The sequence below is a fragment of the Polypterus senegalus genome, chromosome 9 (genome assembly GCF_016835505.1).
Source record: "Polypterus senegalus isolate Bchr_013 chromosome 9, ASM1683550v1, whole genome shotgun sequence".
Lineage (NCBI taxonomy): Eukaryota > Metazoa > Chordata > Cladistia > Polypteriformes > Polypteridae > Polypterus > Polypterus senegalus.
Window position 1 is genome coordinate 26,957,218 of NC_053162.1, and position 22,801 is coordinate 26,980,018.

The window sequence follows — 22,801 nt, forward strand, 5'->3', positions numbered from 1 at the left end:
TAAAATAATATCATGCTGCAAAAAATATTAAATATTGGTATATGTTTTGCCATTCGATGGTGACTCATCAATATTCATGAGTCGGGTGGAGCCTTCATCCAAAACACACAATGGTATGTAAACGAGAAACTGTACAGCCAGTTTTAGAATAAACTGAAACGGAACCATTAGTTAAATCTGGCAATAGTGAGGACAATGTGCAATGGTCATCAGATGTTGACACGGATAATGAAACTGATGAATATGGCACCGTACGACCAAAGCACAGAAATACGCCTGGTGAATTTGGTTCAAATGTGGTGCAAATAGGTGCATGGCAAAAAGTCAAAATGATTGAGATCAAGTAGAAAGACATTAGCCCCCTAGGCACTGTTCACAATGCACCAACTGTCAACGCTCTTGTCAGGGAAATTTAGCTGTCACTAAGTCTTGTGCTGTGGTAGGCATACAGTAACACAAGGGATACATAGATCACTCGATTCAGGCATGGACTTTCTACTCTCTCACGCAGTAATGATGGTGGTCACCAGTCTGGGGCTTCTATTAAATGTAGACTAAATGCTCCTGTTTGTGGAAGGGCCGGATTTTGATGAGTCAGTAATGATGGACTAAACTACACCATGAAGACAAAAGAACACGTCAGGCAACTCTGTGAAAAGGTGACTGAAAAACAGAAGTCAAGGGATAGGACAAGAAAATATCAAAGTCCCTGAATATTCTTAAGGTTCCAGGAGTCCACAAAAAACGAGTGGTCATGCAAGAAGACAAGTGAGTAAGGCCACCAAGATAATTCTGAAGGAGTTACAAGCAGGTTGAAGAGACTGTACAGATAAGAACTTTTGACCATTTGCTTCATCAGTTACAGCTTTACCTACATATAAAAAACACACAACATCTTGGCAGAAGGCACGTGGGAGACGCTAAAGTCAGCTGGAAGATGGTTCTATAGTCTAATGAAACCAAACTTGAGCTTTTTTGGCCACCATACTGAATGCCAAACACTGCACATCAGGTTGTGAGGATGCTTCTCTGCAGCAGGATCTGGAAGGTTTCATGAATGCCACAAAAACAGGAAAATTCCTGGGGGAATAATTGATGCAGCCAACAAGAAACTTGCACCCTGTTTTCCGGCAAGATAACAACCTCAAGCAAAAAGCCAAAGCTACACAGGAGCGGCTTAAAAACAACAATGTTATTAATAATATTGAATTACATTTATTTAGTGTTTTTCCTGATACTGACAGTGGCTTACACAGACTTCAACCACCACCAACATACAGCATCCACCTAGACGATGTCCTGGAGTGGCTGAATTTGCGTCCATATGTAATTCCAAGTGAGAAATTTGTGGCTGGACTTGAAAAAGGCTTTTCACTCATGACACCTGACAGAGCCTGAGCAGTTTTGAAAGGAAGAATGGGAAAAATGACAGCGTGGAGATGTACAAAGCTGATCAAGATCTGAGCACAGAGACTCAAGGCTGTCATGGCTACCAAAGGTCTAAGAATCTACTAAACAATGAGATGAAGGGCCTGAATACTTATGTAATCCATTATATTTTGTTTTATAATAAACTTAGTTCACTTTGCAGACATCAAGTTTCACCTTACTGGAGGGCCGCGGTGGCTGCAGGTTTTCATTCTAACCCTTTTCTTAATTGGTGACCAGTTTTTGCTGCCAATTAACTCCTTTTCTTTTGATTTTAATAGACTTGTTTTTTCAGATTTCTTCTCCTAAATGTCTTCATCATTCCTGTGAATTGCTTCATTTCTTTTCTTAAATGGCACCCAAACAGAAATGAAACATGAAGTGAGTGAGCCAACAGAAGACCAACTAAGTCAGGGCCGCAAACTCCAACCGGTTGCTTCATTAGGCGCAGATTCTTCTTGTTAATTAAACCCGTTCTTTAATTCCATGGCTTGTTGCTGCTCTCGTTGTGCAATAGTTGATTATTCATCTTCTCTTTTCTAAGAGCTCTGGTAAAATGTTTTGTGGACCTGAGCAGGTCAATATTCCTGAGACCTTCATCATTCTTTATTTTCCGATATTGTATGATGGACACAGTTTGCTGGTCATGTTTTGGTTCATTTTATATCTCATTATTGTTTGGCTGTTAATTAAGGAAAAAGAAACAATGAAGGGGTCTGAATCTTCAAGAGCAACTCAATTAAAATTAATTCAAAAGATGTTATTTAGCAGCAAAACAGGATACTCATTAAGAAAAGGAGTTAGAATGAAAACCTGCAGCCACGGCAGCCCTCCAGGACCAGAGTTGGTGTATAGTTTTGGCCTCCATATTTAAAAACAAAAAGGTCATAGCAGCGCCAAAGAAAATCCAGAGATTCAGACTAGACTGATACCAGGACTGAGAAATATGAGCTATGAGACGAAATTGAAGATTGAATATTTTCAGTTTAAGAACTGGGAGAATAAGAGCTGATTTTTTAATAGTTTAAAATTATGAAGGGAATTAGTACAGTGGATCGCAGTTGTTACTTGAAAATAAACTCTGCAACAAGATCATGGTGACATAGTTGGAAATATAAGGGCATAATTAACACAAATATTAGAAAGGAAAATAGAAGTTAAAGAACCTTCACATCTTGACTCGATGTTGTTTTGGGCAATCTAGTGCAATAAAATGGATGATCTTGTTGGGCTGAATGGTGTCATCTTGTCAAAATGTTTCTAATATTTTATAAAATGTCTGTGTTTGAGTGGGTCCTGTGATGGACTGGCACCTTGCCCAGAGCTACTTTCTGTATTGCACCAGATGTTCCCAGGCCTGCCATAACTCTGCATTAAATTAAGGACGTTTGGGAATATTGTTATTAGAATTATCTCTGGAAAAATTAAGTAGTAGTAAAATAAGAAATTTTAGATTCATGATGAATATATGAGTATTTCTAGAATTTAATTTTCACTTTGACCTTATTCATATCTGTATTGATCACTGCCAAAGACAGAGTGAAAGCTAATTATTGTGCACCTCAGAGGAATCTAAATGATGATTTGTCAGTGAAGCTGGAGTAAAACATAAGCAAGTATGCTCTTAAAAATGGCAGTTTACTGGGTTTGGTAGTTCCTCGTAGAGCTATGGCTTGATCAAGAACCATTCCATCCTGGGAAGAGTGCTTTGCTTTTGAATTTGTTCTTTGGGCTTTAAAAACGTTACTAAAATTTGGACATAACAGAAATTGTTAATGTATAGTAGCCTAACAGATCAAGAAGACCCGATTTTAGGGTGTGTGTTACTTTATGCAGCAAGAATCCGTTTAAAATTATGAATCCACTGGTATTTCACAAATCTCCTAGCACCTGTTCACGGCTATTTGTTAAAATTGTTACAGATCTAAATTAATCGAGGTTCTTTTTAGGACCCAAAATAGCTCCTCCATAAGATCACTTGGAACCACGACAACACCTTTATTTTTAAAAACGTATGGTCAACGTAAAATATTAGGCAAGGCTTTTAATTTAAAGCTAGACCATAATGCGTGTAATGCAATCAGTGACACAAATCCTCGCATCGCCATCGATACGCTCGGTTTCTTTTTCAGTTCTCAATGGATTCGCATGTTAACTGATCGTCTTTAAAAATAAATGATTTCTCGGTACTGATCCTGGCTGTCCTCCAGCCGCTGTGCGTGTAGTCATTGTGAAATGCGGCTCGCCGTCAACAGCACAACGCTCCGCCAATGGTCGAGCGCGTGTCAGATCTTCATCCTGGCTATTCTACGTGTGCGTGTGCGCAGTCGGGCTTTTTCAACACGAGAGTGTCAGCCCCGCAGATGCTCAGGCAGACCCCGCCTCCGGATCGTAGATCATTTGCTCGCTCCCCCGTCAGTCATATAAGCCAAATATGCCGGTTTATGCGGCGGAGGGGCAGGCTCTACAGCACTAGTAGAAAGGTCATTAGAGATCTTTCTAATATATCCGCGAATTCCTGTCACAATGGAAACAACGCAAAGATCATGACTTACATGGTGTCAGCATGGGGACAAAGTCGACCTGACGCGTAACACTGCAGCAGTCTTAGCTGCGTCTGTAAATCAGGATCTTGGAAAATGATCGCTTGGGACGTATAGAGAAGGTTGAAGGTGTGTGAAGGGGCTCCGGTCAACAAGAAAAAAAAAAGCAGAAATCGGGTTTCGAATTTATTTAAGAAAACAAGCAAAGGTGAGTATAGCGCGGTCACAAGAGTGTGCATTGTGAAAGCCGGCTTCCGGGTGCTTCATGGCGGTGCACCAATAATCTGTACTATTGACAAAGCTTGGATTCCCGGGCTGACTGTCCTTCGGCAACCTTGGCTTCTATAGATGGCAAAAGAGTGAACTACACCAAGAATCATTTAGCTGTTTGAGATATGTGGACGGCGAGCCTGTTTCCAGATTTAAGCGCTGTTGAAATAATGATGCGCATATTCACCTGAGCGCAGGGACAGTGCTGCCTGCGTCAGTACACATGGATACACGATATGCTGTGCTAGAAGAAGTAGTTCGACATATAAGGGGATCCAAGGCACTGAAAAGCAGAGGAAATACTAAATAATGCGTATATGATGCGGAGACTCTGTGCCGAATAGCCGAGAGACCCGCAGTGGCTAAAAGGGGACTGGCCGGATTTTCTATTAGAACAAAGCCCAAGTGCTCTGCGATTAATCAATTATTTTTTTTTAAACATTTTCTAGGTGGGGTACAATCACAATAAATTTCCCGTTTTCATAACTCTCTCTTCTCTCCATCTTTTCCTAGTCGTTTATGATCATTATATCCTGGGCAAATCGCAGCCACTGCAGTTTTGCGTCACGGCATGGTTTCCACAACATACGTTTCGCCAGAGGCAACCACCACGTTCCGTACACTCCGGGCCGACGAAAGAAAGGGTTAATCGAGTGGCTCCGCCCTAAACTAAGCCAAAAAAAGTAGAAGCAGCCAGCAGGTGCGTGTCCTAGAAGTGACAGAGCGAACGATGACGGACAGACTGAACACTGTCGGTGCTAGGACCCGGTGAGCACTATTTTTCCCGGTCCACCCAGGGCCGCTCGCTAGCCAAGGAAGCGCGCATGGTGCAAAGGCGCATTTGCCGTCTGGTCCTGACAGATGTTTTACGGATCAGACGAGATTGGGTTGAGGTATCCGTGTAAACAGTCTTGCATTTGTTCACGCCTATTGTCAAAGGAATCGATAGCCTTGACATTTTTATAGATGTTATGCATGTTACATATTTCGGTGCGATTTCAAACAGCATTATTTAGTTGAACTACTTAAGACAAATGCACGTCCTTTTTTCCCTGAGTGGGCGCCAACGTTTGACTCTAGCGGAATTTTGCACCAGTAATTACCGTAACTTATTCAGCATTAAACAGGATTTTCGGCTTGTCGTCGTTTGTACAATTCAGTTTAGCAGCCATAGGAAGTTCCAAGCCTTTTCTAAAAATCGCCTTCGGCTACTTTCCACAAATTCAGTTCCCCCAGACATTCCTATTTTATAAACCATCTTAAACCGCATGGCCCCACCTGTGCCTGTAAAACGTTCGTTCCGGTTTACACACGTCCACATAGCCCATAGCAAAGGACACATTCTAACGAAAGATTACTGGTACCCTCCTCGCTATCATCCTTAAAGACGGACATATTATCGTAACCTGCGCACATGCAGGCAAATTTGACAGAAGAACCGCAGCGAGCTGTTGCCTCTAACGCCCAAGACGAGATCTGCTAACTTGCAACTCGCTCGTTTTTATTCACCCCACGTGTCGCTGTCCCCTTATAATCAGGGCCGGGTTTCCTCGCCCCGCCCCCTTTGTTTTTAGAAGGTGTGTGCGGCGATTTCGCTTTGCAGCCTCCTCAGCCTTCAGAAATCAAAGCACTCGTGTCCTTGAAAGGAATTGTATGAAGGACTTTAAGTTAAAAAAAAAAACCTGATGGCCATATACAGTTTTAAGAGACGTGAGCAACATATACATCACAGTGTTGCATGCGGGCATTGGGTGAACATGCAAACTCCACACAGGAAGCATCCGGGATATGAAACCCCAGTCTTCTTGTTGTAAGGCAGCCGCGCTACCACAGCACCACTCACAATATTTTATGTAATTAAGGTTAAAAGTGGGTGATATATTCAGGGGTCATAGTTGAACTACATATCCATTACCCCATGCTGCATAATTGTACCTACATCCTCAAAACTGCTTGTTTCAGGTAAGGGGCTCTGAGTGCTGCAGCCTACCGAGCAGCACTGGGAGTAAATCAGAAAACAACCGTGAACTGCATTAAAGTAAATTATACCCAGTCCAGTTTAGACATGCTAATTAACCTAACCTGCACATCTATAGGGATGTGGGAAGAAAACACAAGTACAGTACCTGGAAAAAAGAAAAGCACAGAGACATTAACAAATGATGCAGTCTCGACATGGACATTCAAACCTTGGATGCAGGATCTTTGAGGCAGCATCTGACACCTCTGTGCCGCTTGATAATAATTGTATTTTATGTAATGTAGCATCCCTATATAAGAACACAAAAAAATTGACACGATAGACGAGGCACTTCAGTCCATCATGCTCATTTGTTTAGCTAATAGGTAAGCTGTCCCAATAGCTCATCCAGATTCTTCTTAAAGGTTGTCAGGGATTCTGCATCAACTCCACGTCTTGGTGGCTTGATCCATATTCCCACAATTCATACTTCAATTCTTAACTTCCACTGATGTCCTCAAGTACGTTATTCACTGTAAAGTTGAGAGAATTCTGCTGGGTCTGTTTTATCGATGCCTTTGAGGATTTTGAAGACCTGGATTAGTACCCCATGGACTCTCCTCTGCTCGAGACTAAACAGGTTTAATTTTCTGACTCTGTCACAGTAGGACATGTCCTTAAATTCCAGGGAAGCACCCGATTGCTCTCCTTTGCATATCTTCAAGTGCTGCTTCTTGTATGTCTTTCTTGTAGCATTGTAACCCAACCTGCTCACAGTATGTCAGCTGCTTAGATGAAGAAAATGATGTGCCATCATTAACCTGTAATTCCTTTTCAGAAGTGTCTCCCATCTTGTATTTATAACTGATGTTCCTTTTGCCCCCGTGCGGCACTTTGTGGCATAGAAACTGCATTTTGTAGGTATTCGACCAGTTCTGAAGCTTGCACTTCACAGAGTATGGTGTAGTAACAGGTACTGGATTTTAACCACAAGGCCGAAAACATTTAAAGGCAAAAGGGAGACACCTAAGGGGTAGACAAACCCACAGACTCTGTATGAACTAATAAAATGTCCAGAAAATCCCAAAATATATAAACTGAATGTCTTGCTAATGACAAGGCTTGATCCTTCTGTCTGTCTTCAGCCCCCAGAATTCCCTTTGCTGATGTTGCTTTGCCCCTATGAACCTTAGAAAGGAACTTCTTGTAACAGGTTGTTGTATGCATAAGTCCATTCAGTCTCAGTTCAGTTTTTTTTCATTTTTGCCTTACTTGTGTGCTAATATTCCGCGTTACAGTTTCTTGCTTTCCTGTAGAAGATAAATTCAGTATTTTTCAAATTGAAATGATTTCTTCACAAAAATGGTATATATGCATTTGCCACGTGAAGTTGGGTTGTAAAGTTAAGCATTTTTAAATCTGAAATTTGAAAAAAATACCTTGCCAGCGCTGGCATTTTACAATGGAGAAAAACACAAAAATAAGCTATTTTATAATGTGTGTAAAAATGTGTGATCTAAAAAATCAGATCCATGCTTGATGACTTTCTTGGCTTGACAAATGAACACATTAGGTACGTTTTTAGGCTTTTATCTTCCTGTGACACTCCATGACCCATAGTCGCCATTATAAAATGCCACGTTACAGGAAATGCTTGATTTTAGAACACAGTTCCACGTGGGACATGCATACTGTACTGTATATATCATGTTTGTGAAGAAATAACTTTGACTTGAAAAATGGCAAACATATCCTTTAACTTACAATCTTTAAATAAGTAGGCGAGTGATGTAGTGACTTGGTCCCAAGTTTGAATCCTGTCTGTCTTTTTAGTTTGCACATTTTCCCTTTCGCCACATTGGCATACTAGTTTTCCACTCACATGTCAATAAGGTTCATGTTTAGTTAACTGGCAACCCTGAATCACCTTGCTATGGACTAGCACCCTCTCCAGTGTTGGTTTCTGCCTTTTGCCCAGTGCTGCAGGTATAGGTGCAGACTTCTCATAATCCAGAGCAGGGTACGCAGGTTAAAAAATGAATGGATGGACTTTGTCTCTGTGTTTTCCTAAAATGCAGCTCTTTTAAAACAATATTGGCGGCTCTCAAGGTCCAGGGTCGCCTTGCATTTTATTGAATGCTTCTGTAAATAACGGGTGCTACAAATACAGAGTTTGAATGGAAAGTGGAGAATGCATGGCTTGGAGTCACTTTTAAAGTCTGACTCTGTGAAGAACCACCAAATACTGCGGGAGCAGTACCACCTCTAATCTTTATACACTATGATAAAAGCCTACATTTATGATATTGACGATAAAGTGTTTATTCAGTGTGGACTTCATCAGCATTAAAAGTAAGAGAATTAAACAACCTATGGCCTTGGCTGTTATTCAGTGCACTATATGCATTATGGGGCATTGTATTATCATGATTCTGATAATGTCAATGAAAACATCTGTAAATTGATGACATTTGTACGCTAAAATATATTGTAATGTCTGAATATTCACTGAAAAGTATCATTTCAGAAATTGTAAAATCTTTGAAAAGTAAAACTCCACAGGTAGCTCCAAAGGATTTTGTGAATTGTAAGTAATTTTAGTTAGAAGCATAAAAGAAGGTTAAGACTTTCATTGATATCTATATCAGTTTTATGTCTGTTTTTACAATATTTCTAAAATAACTGAGCATTCACCGCCATTGTTTGGCCATCTCTGCTTCAGCTTGATAGCTTTCATCCATCCATCCTCTTCCGCTTATCCGAGGTCGGGTCGGGGGGCAGCAGCTTGAGCAGAGAATCCCAGACTTCCCTCTCCCCGGCCACTTCTTCCAGCTCTTTCAGGGGAATCCCAAGGTGTTCCCAGGCCAGCCAGGAGACATAGTCCCTCCAGCGTGTCCTGGGTCTTCCCCGGGGCCTCCTGCCGGTTGGACGTGCCCGGAACACCTCACCAGGGAGGCGTCCAGGAGGCATCCTGATCAGATGCCCGAGCCACCTCATCTGACTCCTCTCGATGCGGAGGAGCAGCGGCTCTACTCTGAGCCCCTCCCGGATGACTGAGCTCCTCACCCTATCTTTAAGTGAAAGCCCAGACACCCTGCGGAGGAAACGCATTTCAGCCGCTTGTATTTGCGATCTCGTTCTTTCGGTCACTACCCATAGCTCATGACCATAGGTGAGGGTAGGAGCGTAGATCGACTGGTAAATTGAGAGATTTGCCTTACGGCTCAGCTCCTTTTTCACCACGACAGACCGATGCAGAGCCCGCATCACTGCGGATGCCGCACCGATCCGCCTGTCGATCTCACGCTCCATTCTTCCCTCACTCGTGAACAAGACCCCAAGATACTTGAACTCCTCCACTAGAGGCAGGATCTCGCCCCCAACCCTGAGAGGGCACTCCACCCTTTTCCGGCTGAGGACCATGCTCTCGGATTTGGAGGTGCTGATTCTCATCCCAGCCGCTTCACACTCAGCTGCAAACCGATCCAGAGAGAGCTGAAGATCACGGCCTGATGAAGCAAACAGGACAGCATCATCTGCAAAAAGCAGTGACCCAATCCTGAGTCCACCAAACCAGACCCCTCAACACCCTGGCTGGGCCTAGAAATTCTGTCCATAAAAGTTAGCTGTTAGTTGATAGCTTTCACACATAATTTAATTACAATAGCTTACTTAAGAAAATTGTCATGAAAATCATTAGGTTGCATTATATAATTATTGCTAACATTTTGAACTGTATTGTGTGTGTGTGTGTCTATGTGTATATATACACAGTGTCCTCCATAAACTTTTTGGAAAAAGACCCATTTTTCCTCGATTTACCCTTTTGCTCCACTGTTTAAAATTACAGATGTGATTAAAGTGCAAGTTGCAGACTCATTTAAAGGTATTTGCATAAATTGTGGTAACATCATGTAGAAATTACAACACATTTTATACATGTTTCATCAATTTTTAGGGCATGCAACATCCACAAAGTCACTGAGGCTTAGTTTTTCTTACGGCAAACTGCATAGGCAGACTGATTAAGAAAGTGACATGGCAGAAAGAAAAAGAAGAGCAGAGACAGACATCTGCTAAGTGTAAAGCAAATTACAGAAGACAATTACGTTGATAGGAAGAAGATCAATGACAGTTCTGGCATCTGATGGCCTATCAAGCATATGTAGTGTAGAAACCTACTCGTGCTCAAGCACTACTGGGGCTGGAAATTTGATCTTGAGAGTACCGGAGGCCCACTTGTGTTTTTTAGTTTCATAAAATAAACAAAAATAATGAATTAAAATGGGATGCAGACATCTTAGATATATATATATATATAACCGCGATCCCATCCCCTCCTTTTAGGTGCACTGTGCCCAAAATGGTTTCCGTATATTTCACACTATACCTTGTCAATTTAAAAAAGTTTTTTTTTTTTGTTTGTTTTAAGAAGATCATGCTGTGCATAGCAGTGCAACCATTTACAACTGCTTGACAAAGTATTAAGGTTCCCACAGGCTAAAGCCTGTCTTGGAAGAAAAGATGCAAGGCAGAAACCAACCTGGGCACCTAGACGGAGAAATGTGAGCAGCACCATTAACCTCCTATGCAGGCTCAGAATTCTTTTTTTAAACCCGAGTCAGACTTGGTGTGACATGTAAAGATCTGCTTTATAGTGTTAAGCTGAAGTAAGTCTCAGGACAGTACGAAGTGAGACACAAAAATAACCGGACTGGACTTGGGGCTTTCCTGGTAAACCATCTGGAGGTCGGCCGAACATGAATCATAGAATCCCCTCCTACAAGCCCTCTCAAACCGCCGACTGGCTAGATATAGCCTGTGAATGGTCCAGTCAGTATTTGCACAACAGTTGCTATCAATCAATCAATCAACATTTATTTATATAGCACATATTCATACAAAAAAAATGTAGCTCAAAGTGCTTTACAAAATGAATAGAGAAATAGAAGACACAATAAAAAATAAACATAAGTCAACATTAATTAACATAGAATAAGAGTAAGGTCCGATGGCCAGGGTGGACAGAAAAACAAAAAACTCCAAAGGCTGGAGAAAAAAATAAAATCTGTAGGGGTTCCAGACTACGAGACCGCCCAGTCCCCTCTGGGCAATCTACCTAACATAAATCAAACAGTCCTCTTTGTATTTAGGGTTTTCATGGAAGGACCTGATGATGATGGTCACGTAGACTTCTGGCTTTCAGTCCATCAATGTTGGTGCATCATGATGCTTTGAGTACGTAATTGTTGGGTGAAAAAAATCGAACAGCGAATCAAAATCAAATTTCTTGCGAAATTGAACGAAACAGCCACAGAAATGTATGGAATGATAAAAACAATGTATGGTGTGTGGAGCTTGGCTCGGACACAGACAGGCAGACACATTGTAATCACCCCACACACGTTTATTATACAAAGTCATATTTACAAAGGTGCTCCGCAGTCCCCAAAGTTCTGGCCACAAGCACAATGACTTACTACTTCAGGCCCCCTCCTTGCCCCCTCCAGAGACCTCGTCCTGCTTCCACCCGACTCAAGTCATCGTATAGAGGGAGGCGGCCCCTTTTATATGCACCCAGATGTGCTCCAGGTGCTTCCCAGCAATCTCCCACCGACACACCCCAGTGTGGCGTAAGTGCCGGTTCCATACCCGGAAGCACTCCGGGTGTCCCCAGTCTTCTTCCCCCCAGCACTTCCGGGTGTGGAAGACGTGATGAGGTCCAGGACTCCAAAGCCATAGGGCGCCCCTGGCGGTGACCACGGGCGCCTACAGGGTGGAGCTTCAAAGCTCTGAACCCGTGGCCCCCAAAGGTACCAGGGCAGTCGCCCCCACATGGTCTGAGGAAGGCGCAAGCACTCCTCCGGTCCTCCTGGGCGTCCTGGCCGGGTCGCCACCCCAGCCATCTCTGACAGGTGATAACAGTTTGTCTCGTACAAAAGTTTTTGAGTGGCACAAACGTTTCAAGGAAGGACAATAAAATGTGGAAGACGTTCAGTGCCCAGGTCAAGGGGTGGTGCTTCACCAAGACAGTGCTTCCATGCACAATGCTTTTTCGCCCAATTTAGCTCCCTGTGATTTTTACTTGTTCCCGAAAATCAAAAGTGACCTGAAGGGAACACTATTTTCTTCAATGGATGAAGTGAAGACAGAAACGGCAAGCCTGTTGAAGAGCCTCAAGCAAGAAGACTTCCAGCACTGTTTCAATCAATGGAAGATTCATCAATAATTCTTGTATTAAGAATTTGTCATTTTTCTCACACCCCAACTTACTCTCTAGAGAGTTTTGGGGTCAGACAACAGGGTCAGCTATTTGTACAGCAGCCCTGAAGCAAATGCAGGTTAAGGGCCTTGCTCAAGGGCCTGTTGGAGTAGCACTTCTTCTATCACTGCCAAGATTCGAACCAGCAACCTTAAGATTAGCAGCCTAGATCCTTTAGCCACAGAGCCACCACCCCACCTTTAATTGCCTTTTTAAGACAGCAAGTGTTGTATACATCCTGAATAAAAGGCAGCAGGGTGCCAGTAATATTCTGTGCTGCATTCAGTCCCCTCTACAGGGCTTTACAATTTTGAGCCGAGCAGGTGCCATACCAGGCTGTGATGTAGAATTTAGTGAGAACAGATGGAAAAACTTGAGTTGTTCTTAGACATCTGAAGAAGTAGTGGTGCTGGTGCGCCTTTTTGACAAGAGATGAATTGTGATATTCATTCCAGGACATTTTAAGCCACTCACCCTTTCAACATCATTCTTTCTGATGCAGATGCCAGTGTGGTGTCTTTGTCTAGCTCCTTGGTTTTCTTAACAAAATGGGACAGGTTGTTGTCCTGGCACCATTGAGTCAGCAGATTCACTTCTTATCAGTAAGGTGGTAGTGATCAGGACTATAATGGTGGTGTCTTCAGCAAATTTGATGATGGAGTTGCAGCTGTGTCTGGCCACTCAGTCTTAAGTGAACAAGGAATACAGAAGAGGAGTTGGGGGCACATTGTCCTGTGGAGTGCATGTGCTGAGGGGCCATCATGAAGGATAAGATGTTAGGATTCGGTTAGGATGCCCGAAATCCAAGTTCAAAACTGCGGGGTCTGGTGCTCTGATTTGCTGGTACAATAGTGTTAAATGCTGAGCCGTAGTTAATAAATGGGACTGTGGTGTCGCAGTTTGTATTATCTAGATGTGCTAGGATAGTGCAAGGGGTATGGCAATCTCCGTGGGCTGGATGTGGTGGTATGGTAACTGGAGATGATCAGGACTGCCTGGAATATTCTGTTTCATGTGTCCCATCACCAGTGTCTCAAAGCTCTTCACCACGATTGGAGTGAGTAGTCATTCAGACAGTCCAGGTGAATCGTAACCGACCCTGTGAGTGTGTGCACGACTACTGACTACTACTGACAACTACTGACTGGCTCCAGTCTCTCACAATCCTGTGTTGGAATCTGCAGGTTTAGAAATACAAAAATGAACCTGGCCCAGAGTGGGTGTGTGCAAATTAGTCTGCTCTGACATAGACCCTTGAATCTCCACAATCCAAAGGAGTTCAGAAAATAATATATAAAAACATATAATTCAAGTTTTAAGTAGAGGCATAGTAGCTACGGTCACAACCTTGACAATTTAAAAAATGGATATTAGATAGTTAGCTCAATGAACTGAATTTGTCAAATTTCTTACAGTATGTTTTGGAACACATTTTGCAGTGACAGTTCTACATATATTTACAGATTATGAGCAAATATTTATTTCTACGAAATAAAACTGGCAAGTTTGTGTGATCCATTAAACACGTTTTTAGGACAGCCACTGAGGGGATCTCTTATCACTCGGCAAAACTAGATATAAGAGAAAGTAGGAAAAGCGGACAGGAAACTAACCATAAATAGATAGATAGATAGATAGGAAAGACACTTTATGATAGATAGATAGATAGATAGATAATAAAAGACACTATATAATAGAGAGGATGATTGAGGCTAGTAGAAGTACAGTGGAACAGGAATACAGCATAGAAGAGAGCCCACCACCAAGAGCCCACTCAGGTTCTCCTAGATAGATAGATAGATACTTTATTAATCCCAAGGGGAAATTCACATAATCCAGCAGCAGTATACTGAAACAAAGAAACAATATTAAATTAAATAGTAATAAAAATGAAAAAAATTTAAATAAAATTAATGTTTGCATTTACTCCCCCGGGTGGAATTGAAGAGTCGCATAGTGTGGGGGAGGAACGATCTCTTTAGTCTGTCAGTGGAGCAGGATGGTGACAGCAGTCTGTTGTGAAGCTACTCCTCTGTCTGCAGATGATCCTGTTAAGTGGATGCAGTGGATTCTTCATGATTGACAGGAGTTTGCTTAATGCCCGTCGCTCTGCCACAGATGTTAAACTGTCCAACTTTACTCCTACAATAGAGCCTGCCTTCTTAACAAGTTTGTCCAGGCGTGAGGCGTCTTTCATCTTTATGCTGCCACCCCAAATCCAGGTCTCTCTCTGATAAACAACAGTCACACGATTCTCAGGCAAACACCTTGCAGTGCAGCATTAAAAGTAGCAAACCATCAAGATGCTAAAATGTGAGAGAGGCAACAGCTCTGCAGCACTTGCGCTCAGTGGGGGCCGAATCACTTTGAGTTTGTGTTTATTGATTTGTTTTTGCTCTTTAAAATCAAAGCTTCATCTAATGAACATATTAGAGAATAAATATGTTATTAATTAAATGTAAATACTTAAATAATATTCTATAATTCTATAATATAATATACAATAATATTGTCTTTAATTCATTTCAGTGTTTAGAGTGGGTGCTGGAGCCAATCCCAGCAGTGTCCATTACAAAGCAAATAAAAATCTTGGATGGAGTGTCATCCAACGCATGGCCAGATTACACAAAGCCACACTCCTAAAATGAGCTGAATACTCATGTTTGAGGATGTAGGAGGAAAATTGGGAAAAATCAATACGAAACAGCTTATCCAGTACTTCCATCTTAATTTCACTTTGGTGATACCGCAGGAAATAAGTCAATGGAAGATTTTACAATACAATACAATAAAAACAAAGGATTGTACTTTACAATTAAATACAATCAAGTATACTAACCTTTATAATATCTGTTATGTACACAAGTAAATATAAGTAAAACAAACAAGAAATTGAATTAAGTGATCAACTTAAATAATATTTAATTTGAATCTGAACTCATTGGGTCTAATGAGGTAAACAAGCTGCATAGGCAGATTCGCACAGTGGTGGCTTAAAGCCTTGATCAATGGTGGCCTACAGATCTGTTGTGGTATGTATGTGTGTGTGTGTGTGTTTGTTTCTTTGTCTTCATCATCAAGAATATTTTCTTGTAAGTCAAACAAGCTGTCAGCTGTCTCCTTAAAAAATTAAAAAGCAGTTTGAATGTGTGCATGTTTGTGTGTCCATGTATACCTGAATAAATGATGTATCTCAAAAACTACTTGTGCAGAAAGTTCACAAATCAATGGGCCTGGACCTATGACTATATGGAACACAACGCAAAAAAGTTGGTTAAATTAAACAAAGTTATTATTGGACACAGATCCAATTATTTTTAAGGATAAGGGCATAAGTATTGGACCAAACTGAACCAAAAACAATAGGCCTGAAGACCAGGCCAAGACAAACTGAGATGCAACTTGTTTAAAAGAGGTCCATTTTATTTGGAAGTCATTGTACATAAGCCTCGGAGTTCAGGGCAGATATCTCAGAAGGTTTTTCCAAACTTTTGTGTCTTTGCTAGGATGTAATTATTTAGGAGCTCTACACAATGCACAATTTTCCAATGAAAACTGTAATCTTAAGCCTTGAAACTCAGTTTTGATTTCCCACAGACACAAATACAGACTCTATGCTAAAATCAACTTTTTTGACATTTTGAAAATCATATGATCCGAATCTGAACTTCACGCAAGAGCAAATTTTTGATCTGTTTACCAAACTTTCATTTACTAGGAAATAAAGAAAAAGAAACAAATGAAAGTAAATGAAGAGATAAAACAGAAACAAAAATGTGAGTGGAATTAGCTTGCTTTGATTTTTTTTTTTTTATCAATTCCTTGGAGAGCAAATTGTTTGTTTACTAGGCTTAATTTATTTGAATAGCGCTGCTTTGTGTCCCAGTTCAGTTTTTTCCCAGTGTGATCCCTTCTCCTTCTTCCTTCCTTTGTTGATTTGCTTTTACTTTTGTAAAATTATTGTCATTTCTTGCAGCATGTCACTAACGCTCAATCTTCTTTGTAAAGAAACCAAATTGCCAAATTTGAAAGATGGCATCAATACCTAACAATGCAATGCAGCAAGATTCCTCACTCTTTTACTATAGAACAAGAAGCACTGTTGGAAAGCATCATCCATAACCAGTGCAGGAGAGCAGCGGGAAATGCATCATATATTTGGCCAAATAATTTGCTATTTTTTACTCATTCAGCAAATACTGAATGTGCATTTTTTTGTCGTTTTCGGCAGAATATTTTCGGTTGCAGAAAATTCTCTGCATGCCTGCTTTATGCCCTTTGGTAGTTTATCATATACTGTACTCTTAGTGCTTCACTGATATGCACTCACAGTCTTATCCATTTAGTATATTTTTAAATTCAAAATGACCCTGCTAAAAAAATCCCAGTATTCCACAGATAAGAAGATTGAAATGGCAAGTGTGTGATATTAATGCACCTAACAGAATTAGAGTGTCCAGTTTTGTTTTTTTTACTTTTTCAACATATTAGCTATGTCAGGGCTGTTCATTACTAGAATCTCCACACTTTCATTTCCTTAATGGGACTGTTTTCCCAGACTCCTGTTGAGGTGCAGTTCTCTCTTCTTAGGGATGGCTCTGCTACCACCTGCTAGCCAGAAGACTTATTCTGGCCTCCCACCATTCCTCTAAGGCCTCTGAGTAGAGGACTAGACACTCCAACATTTTCTGGGTTGGTTGACATCTACATTCGAAGGGGAATCTCTGCAACCTCTTTCCATGGTGCCATTCACCCCCATCCCAACCATGCTTTACAGAGTTAATGGTCCCATGTCAACATTCCCCTACAATGGTTTGCTGTGGTGTTCTGTTACTTCCCTTGTTATCCTTTTACTTTCTTGAATGTTTTCTTGTGTGACTATAGCCTGTCCTGTGTCATCTTGAGGTACCCACATTCATTTCAAAAATTTATAACTGCACAAAATGTGCCTTATTAGCCTGATGTTTAGTTATTCTCTGAAAACAATACATTTATAAAGTGTATACAGTAATTTCTTTCTTTCTCCACACTTTAGGGTAAAAGATGTTAAGACTGGCAAGCTGCACAACACTGCTGTTCCTGCTGCTGAGGGTAGCGGGCCTGGCCTGGTCCCAAGTCTTTCCTAGCCTTCTCATTTTCTACCTGGGAGCAGGTGGCTGGAGGTTTCTGCGCATCATTATTAAAACCCTTCGGAGAGACCTGCAGTGAGTTCATGGCAGATACATTTTTTTATTTTAAATTTTGGGAAACCTTGATTTCTATATTGCTGAAAATATATTGTGGAACAGTGGTTTGAATTATAGTGTATGCATATTAATGAATGTACTAATGCAGTTGACCAAAGCTGCAACTGCTAGAATGTTGTCAAATACACTAAGACAGTATGTTGCTTAGATTTGTCCATCAACCCTTATTCCTGTGTACATACTCCGTAGTGCTTCTCTTTCAGTTGCTTCCGCATAAATATTGAAAAGTTGTGGTAAGATAAGATAGCCGCTTTCTCCTGCACTAGACCAAGCATACCCAGTTCCAATCCTGAAGGAGCACCACAGTTGGTGGATTTCTTTGGATGAGCCCATGATGTCTTGACAGAGCCACAGTTTGTGAGGCTCAAGTTCTGTATCTCTGATGTGGATGTGAGCAACACTTGAGCACCACAGAGAACAGTCCTGTCTGCTTTTCTCTTCACTCTTTACACCTCTAAGTTGAAATATAACACCAGGTGATGTCATTTCCAGAAATTCTCAGATGATTCTGCACTTGTAGGGTGTATTAATCTGGGAGATAAGACTGAGTATAGGGGTTAGGTGGAAAACTTAGTTTCTTGGTACAGAAAGAATTGTCAGAATGTTAACATCAGCAAAACCAAGGAACTGAATATTGACTGGTTATATTAAAAAGTCAAGTAAAATAAAGTGAATGAATAGTTTGTGTTTATTATTAAAATACAACCTTTTGCTTACTAGTTTCTGCCCTATATTGGTCAGGTCATAGTGGCTGCAGAGATTCTTTTTTTTATAAGCCCTGCTTAATATTTTTGCTGCTTCTGGAAATGTAATTAATGTTTCAGTATATTTACCTCCATTGCCTTGTTTTTTATTTTTGTAAACAAAAACTAATTTGGTGCCTGGATTCTTTGCTTATAACAGATTTATTTTTTAGAAAAAGCAGGTATCCTGCAATAAACAAGATGAACTGTGACTGCTAACTAAAACAGACCTGTGATTTATTTACACTTAACAACTGTTCTGTGAAATTCATCCTCTTTTTTTTAGAAGTCATTTAAACTGAGCAAGAGTCCTTTTAGTTTGTTACAAAAATGTCTAAAACCTGTCGCATTATTTCCATATGTTTGAGGTAAGGTAAATCACAAACACCAGGGTATTTTAAAGCTGTCTAGGTAAAGGGCATGTAAAAGTAAACACAAAGATGAAATCTGCAACTTACAGAGACTCACAGAGACACCACTGTACAAGAGTCCAGATTAGCCAGTAAGGTCAACCAGGACCAGAACTGACTTCTCTTATTCTGAGTCTTTAACTCAGATTTTACTTCTCTTAGTTTCTACATTCATTTCGCAGGTGTCCATTATTGAATCCATCTGTTATGATCACGTAGTTTCTCTAAGTTCACTAGTATTGGCCAATTAAATTGTCTTTGACAGAAGAACTTAAATCTGCTAATCCCTCACTAGTACTTGGTATGGCTGGCTCACAACTACAAACACTTGGGTTCAGTGCTCTGCACCCTCATTATTTTTTGGAGTTAATGCGCATTCCTTTATGAAGATTTTCTCCAGATTCACAGCTTTTCTTGCACATGCAGAAGATAGGCCTGTTAAATACATTGGCATCTCTAAATTTGCCTGAGGTAAATAAAAGTTCCTTGTGAGGGTCCAAGATCTAGACCAGGGTTAGCTCATTGCCATAAGGACATACTCCAGCCCCCTAATACCATATAATCTGTAAACGACAATCATAAGTTCATTATTTGTAACTTGCTCAAAGGTTAAAGATTAAGTATTAATTCAGTTATGACACAATTTCCTTAGACTTGCTTAAAGCAATTCAGTGCCTTGGAGGGGACAGAGCTCATCCCACTAGCACTGACCGCAAGAATGGCCGCGGTAAGGAGTCCATCCATTACACAGTCCACTCACATTTACACAGGGCCAATGTGGAATCACTAATTAAACTAACCAGCAGATGTTTGGGGATATAGATGAAAAACTGAGGCGTTAAAAGGAAAATTTATACAGACACAGGGAAAACGTGTAAGCTCCCTACAGACAATAACCAAGCACAAGATTCAAACCCAGGACACTACGTGCATGAGATGGCATGCAGTCAATATATTATAAAATGTCGTTTACATAACCTCCCTTACCACAAGGTACTTCACAAAGCAAAGAAATAAACAAATAAAACTATTGTTTCCCAAATGCCAGTCTGTGGTCCCATACCAGTGTGTAAAATCTCTTTGCTGTTCCACAAAAATCAGAGAGTTTCCAGGTCGCAATTTTTAGCCAATGTAAACACTTTTCAGATAACATTCTGAATGAAAAGTTACATCATATTTAGTCTGGACGCTTGAACTTTCAAGGGGCCCTTCCATGGTCACCGTTTGAATCGTAATACATCTCAGTGCTCGAAACTCTAAAAGGGAACCCATGGCCTTCAATCAAATGTTAGTAAATCTGGACCCTAAAAGCTCAAAGGAGGAACAAGGCCTGCAAACTCATATTAGTAAGTATGAAAGATAAAATCTCCGCTTTTATTAAGAAATCAGACTTAAAAAGAGAGTACCAGCACTTACGTACTTCCACTTTAGGCACTGGATGGACAAATTAATATGCAATGTAAATAAGTTTATTCCATTCCCTGGTCCATGAAGATTTTTTCAGTCTTCTGCCAATCCAAAAGTCAAAAAGGTTGAAAACCGTTGAGGTATGCTACAAGATCACATGTATGATAGATTAGGGGGCACTTATTTCTATTGTGATGGAACGGCAGTCTGTCTGGCAGTGGTTTGTGTCTTGTGCTTTCGGGCCGGGATGTACTTAACACTACATGTCACAGATGCTTGTGTACGCTGCTGCTACACAAGCAGTGTACTAACTATACACACACATACTTTATGTATATCTGGAGGATTCCACCAGGTGGCAGTGCAAGATGCTGTTGTGAAGGTGCAAAGAAAGGCGGCAAGAGTGACTCAAAAGATGGTATGTGAGACCTTTAAATATATTCCATCAAAAGTATGAAGAAAAGCACCATGAATAACTTTTGTATGTGAGCATTTAAGTTTGATGATTTGCTTCACCACATTGAACCATTCATCAAATGCTGAAGCACCCACATTGATCCTGTTGGTGTTGCATTACAGCTGTATTATCCTGTAAGAGACAAAGCCCCACTGCTTTTCTCAGACTTTTTCTCCTTTGCGCTGACAATTCTGTCTCGAATTTGCTTCTATTTCATCTCGCATATTTCCACATCCACTTTCAAAGAGGTGGCGATTTGATGCCAGCAGTTCTTACAGGCATGTTTGTCACTATGGAGAAGTAAATAATAAACAATGAAGCTGACGTCACGTTCCAAAACTTGAATACACACACAATCCAAATTTTTGCTTATACTCCAAGTCGTGTACGTGTCATGTTAATTTCTGACAACATGCTCAGAGGTCACGTCAAAAGAGGGCTGGGAACTCATGGCAGCCCTAAGAGTGTCATGATAGGTACTGCCCCCTAAGACCCAGAATTGGATTAACCAGGTTTGAGAATGTTATAATATGGTCATATATGAATTCTAATAGCTTTTTCCTTAGAGGGTGTTTTAGTTGTTACATACTGTACTAGGTGTGGGTCATGGGGAAACAAGCCCACACATTCTTCAAATAACAAAGCATAAAGCACACACACAAAAAACCCTAAATCAGAATTCAAAGGCACTTAAATCTTTATTTTTTCTGCTCTTCCTGATTGAGTAGTCAGTTACTGGACACAGGAAGGGCAGGTAAATATAATAAGATGGACCTCCAGTACAGTTTTCAGATTTATTGCCGCACAATATTTTGAAATTGTGCTACTTCTACTGGGAGCAAATCCTTTTGCTGCTCACTCTCCTAACTATACCTGAGTCATCTTGTTATATCCTTCAGAATGAATTGTGGCAGTTAGTGTGGGTCTCTGTGCAGTGTTAGTGCCTTTGAGGACAGTGACTTGTATTTTGTGTCCTTTCATCTTCACTCAAAGAAGTAGTTTATCCCACCCTTTTTTTTTAATTCTCTTATTTGAGTTGCATGTTGATCAAAATAAAGTCGCTCCTTATAACAGTAACGACAAGCAAGTTTACCACATACACTGTTGGCTAGTGTCGGGATCTAATTTCATAAGAAAAGAGAGAATCAAAAAATGTAGATTATTTTCAGCAAATGAGGTGGAGATTTCTTTCACAAAGCAGAGAAACAGCAGACAGAAAAAAAACATGATTGACCAAGCCCGAGACTGCTACCAAATCTGTGTGTTTTTTCACGCTTCTTTTTGTTAGTAAAGAAGTGCAGTTTTTTTGGGAATGTGGCTCATTTTTAGTAAAATAAAATGGCTGCCACAACCACACACACATATTCGTTGACCATGTCTTCTCCAATAAGCCATATTATGGCAACCAAATTTTAAAATAGTAGTGTTTGATGGTGTTACTGATGTGCAAGTAGGAGACAGAAAAAAAAAGAAAACATATAAAAAAATGAAGTAGCCATGACTGGACATACTGCTGTTTGTGGAAGGAAGGCTGTAAGATTCGACTCGTGCATTACCCTTGTGGCTGAAAATGCATGAAAAGGATGAGAAAATGAATAAATAATGTGTTGCTTACATGCTTGTATGTATGCATGTAACTTGTATGCTTAAGTGCTTGCTGTATACGTTGTATATACTTGTGTGCTTATGTAAGTTATAATTAAATAACATTTAAGCAGAAAATACTTTCTTATGCACAGTTGTTTGAGTAAACACTAACTAGTTTTCCTTGCTTTTTTGCATCAAGAACTTTAATGTCTGTTCTTGAGGTTTTTCTAAACCAAATAACATATGCTTGGCTAGTTGAAAAAACTGACAATAATGAATAGATACCAAAAATATCTAAAGTTTGCCAAGCGATGAAGTTGAAGTATATTGCTCTCATGCCAAAATGTAGTATGAAAATGTACATGGCAAATGTGCACAGCAACACGGTTATAAACACACACATCTATGTCAGCTTTAAAATCTGTATTCTTTACATGGGTTGTCCAGATTGGAGTTTCTTACTATCTACATATTCCCTGCACTCTTTT

The 22,801-nt window shown here is 40.5% G+C and overlaps 1 protein-coding gene across 1 annotated transcript in view; it reads left to right on the forward strand.

Annotated features, from left to right (window-relative positions):
- Positions 1-3,794: 3,794 nt before the first annotated feature.
- slc27a4 (solute carrier family 27 member 4) overlaps positions 3,795-22,801 on the forward strand; it is a 68,421-nt gene continuing 49,414 nt past the window's right edge. Inside the window, exons 1-2 of the mRNA XM_039762763.1 lie at positions 3,795-4,179; positions 17,499-17,667. Coding sequence (XP_039618697.1) covers positions 17,507-17,667 — 161 coding nt within the window. The 5' untranslated portion in view covers positions 3,795-4,179; positions 17,499-17,506. The remainder of the gene's footprint in view (positions 4,180-17,498; positions 17,668-22,801) is intronic.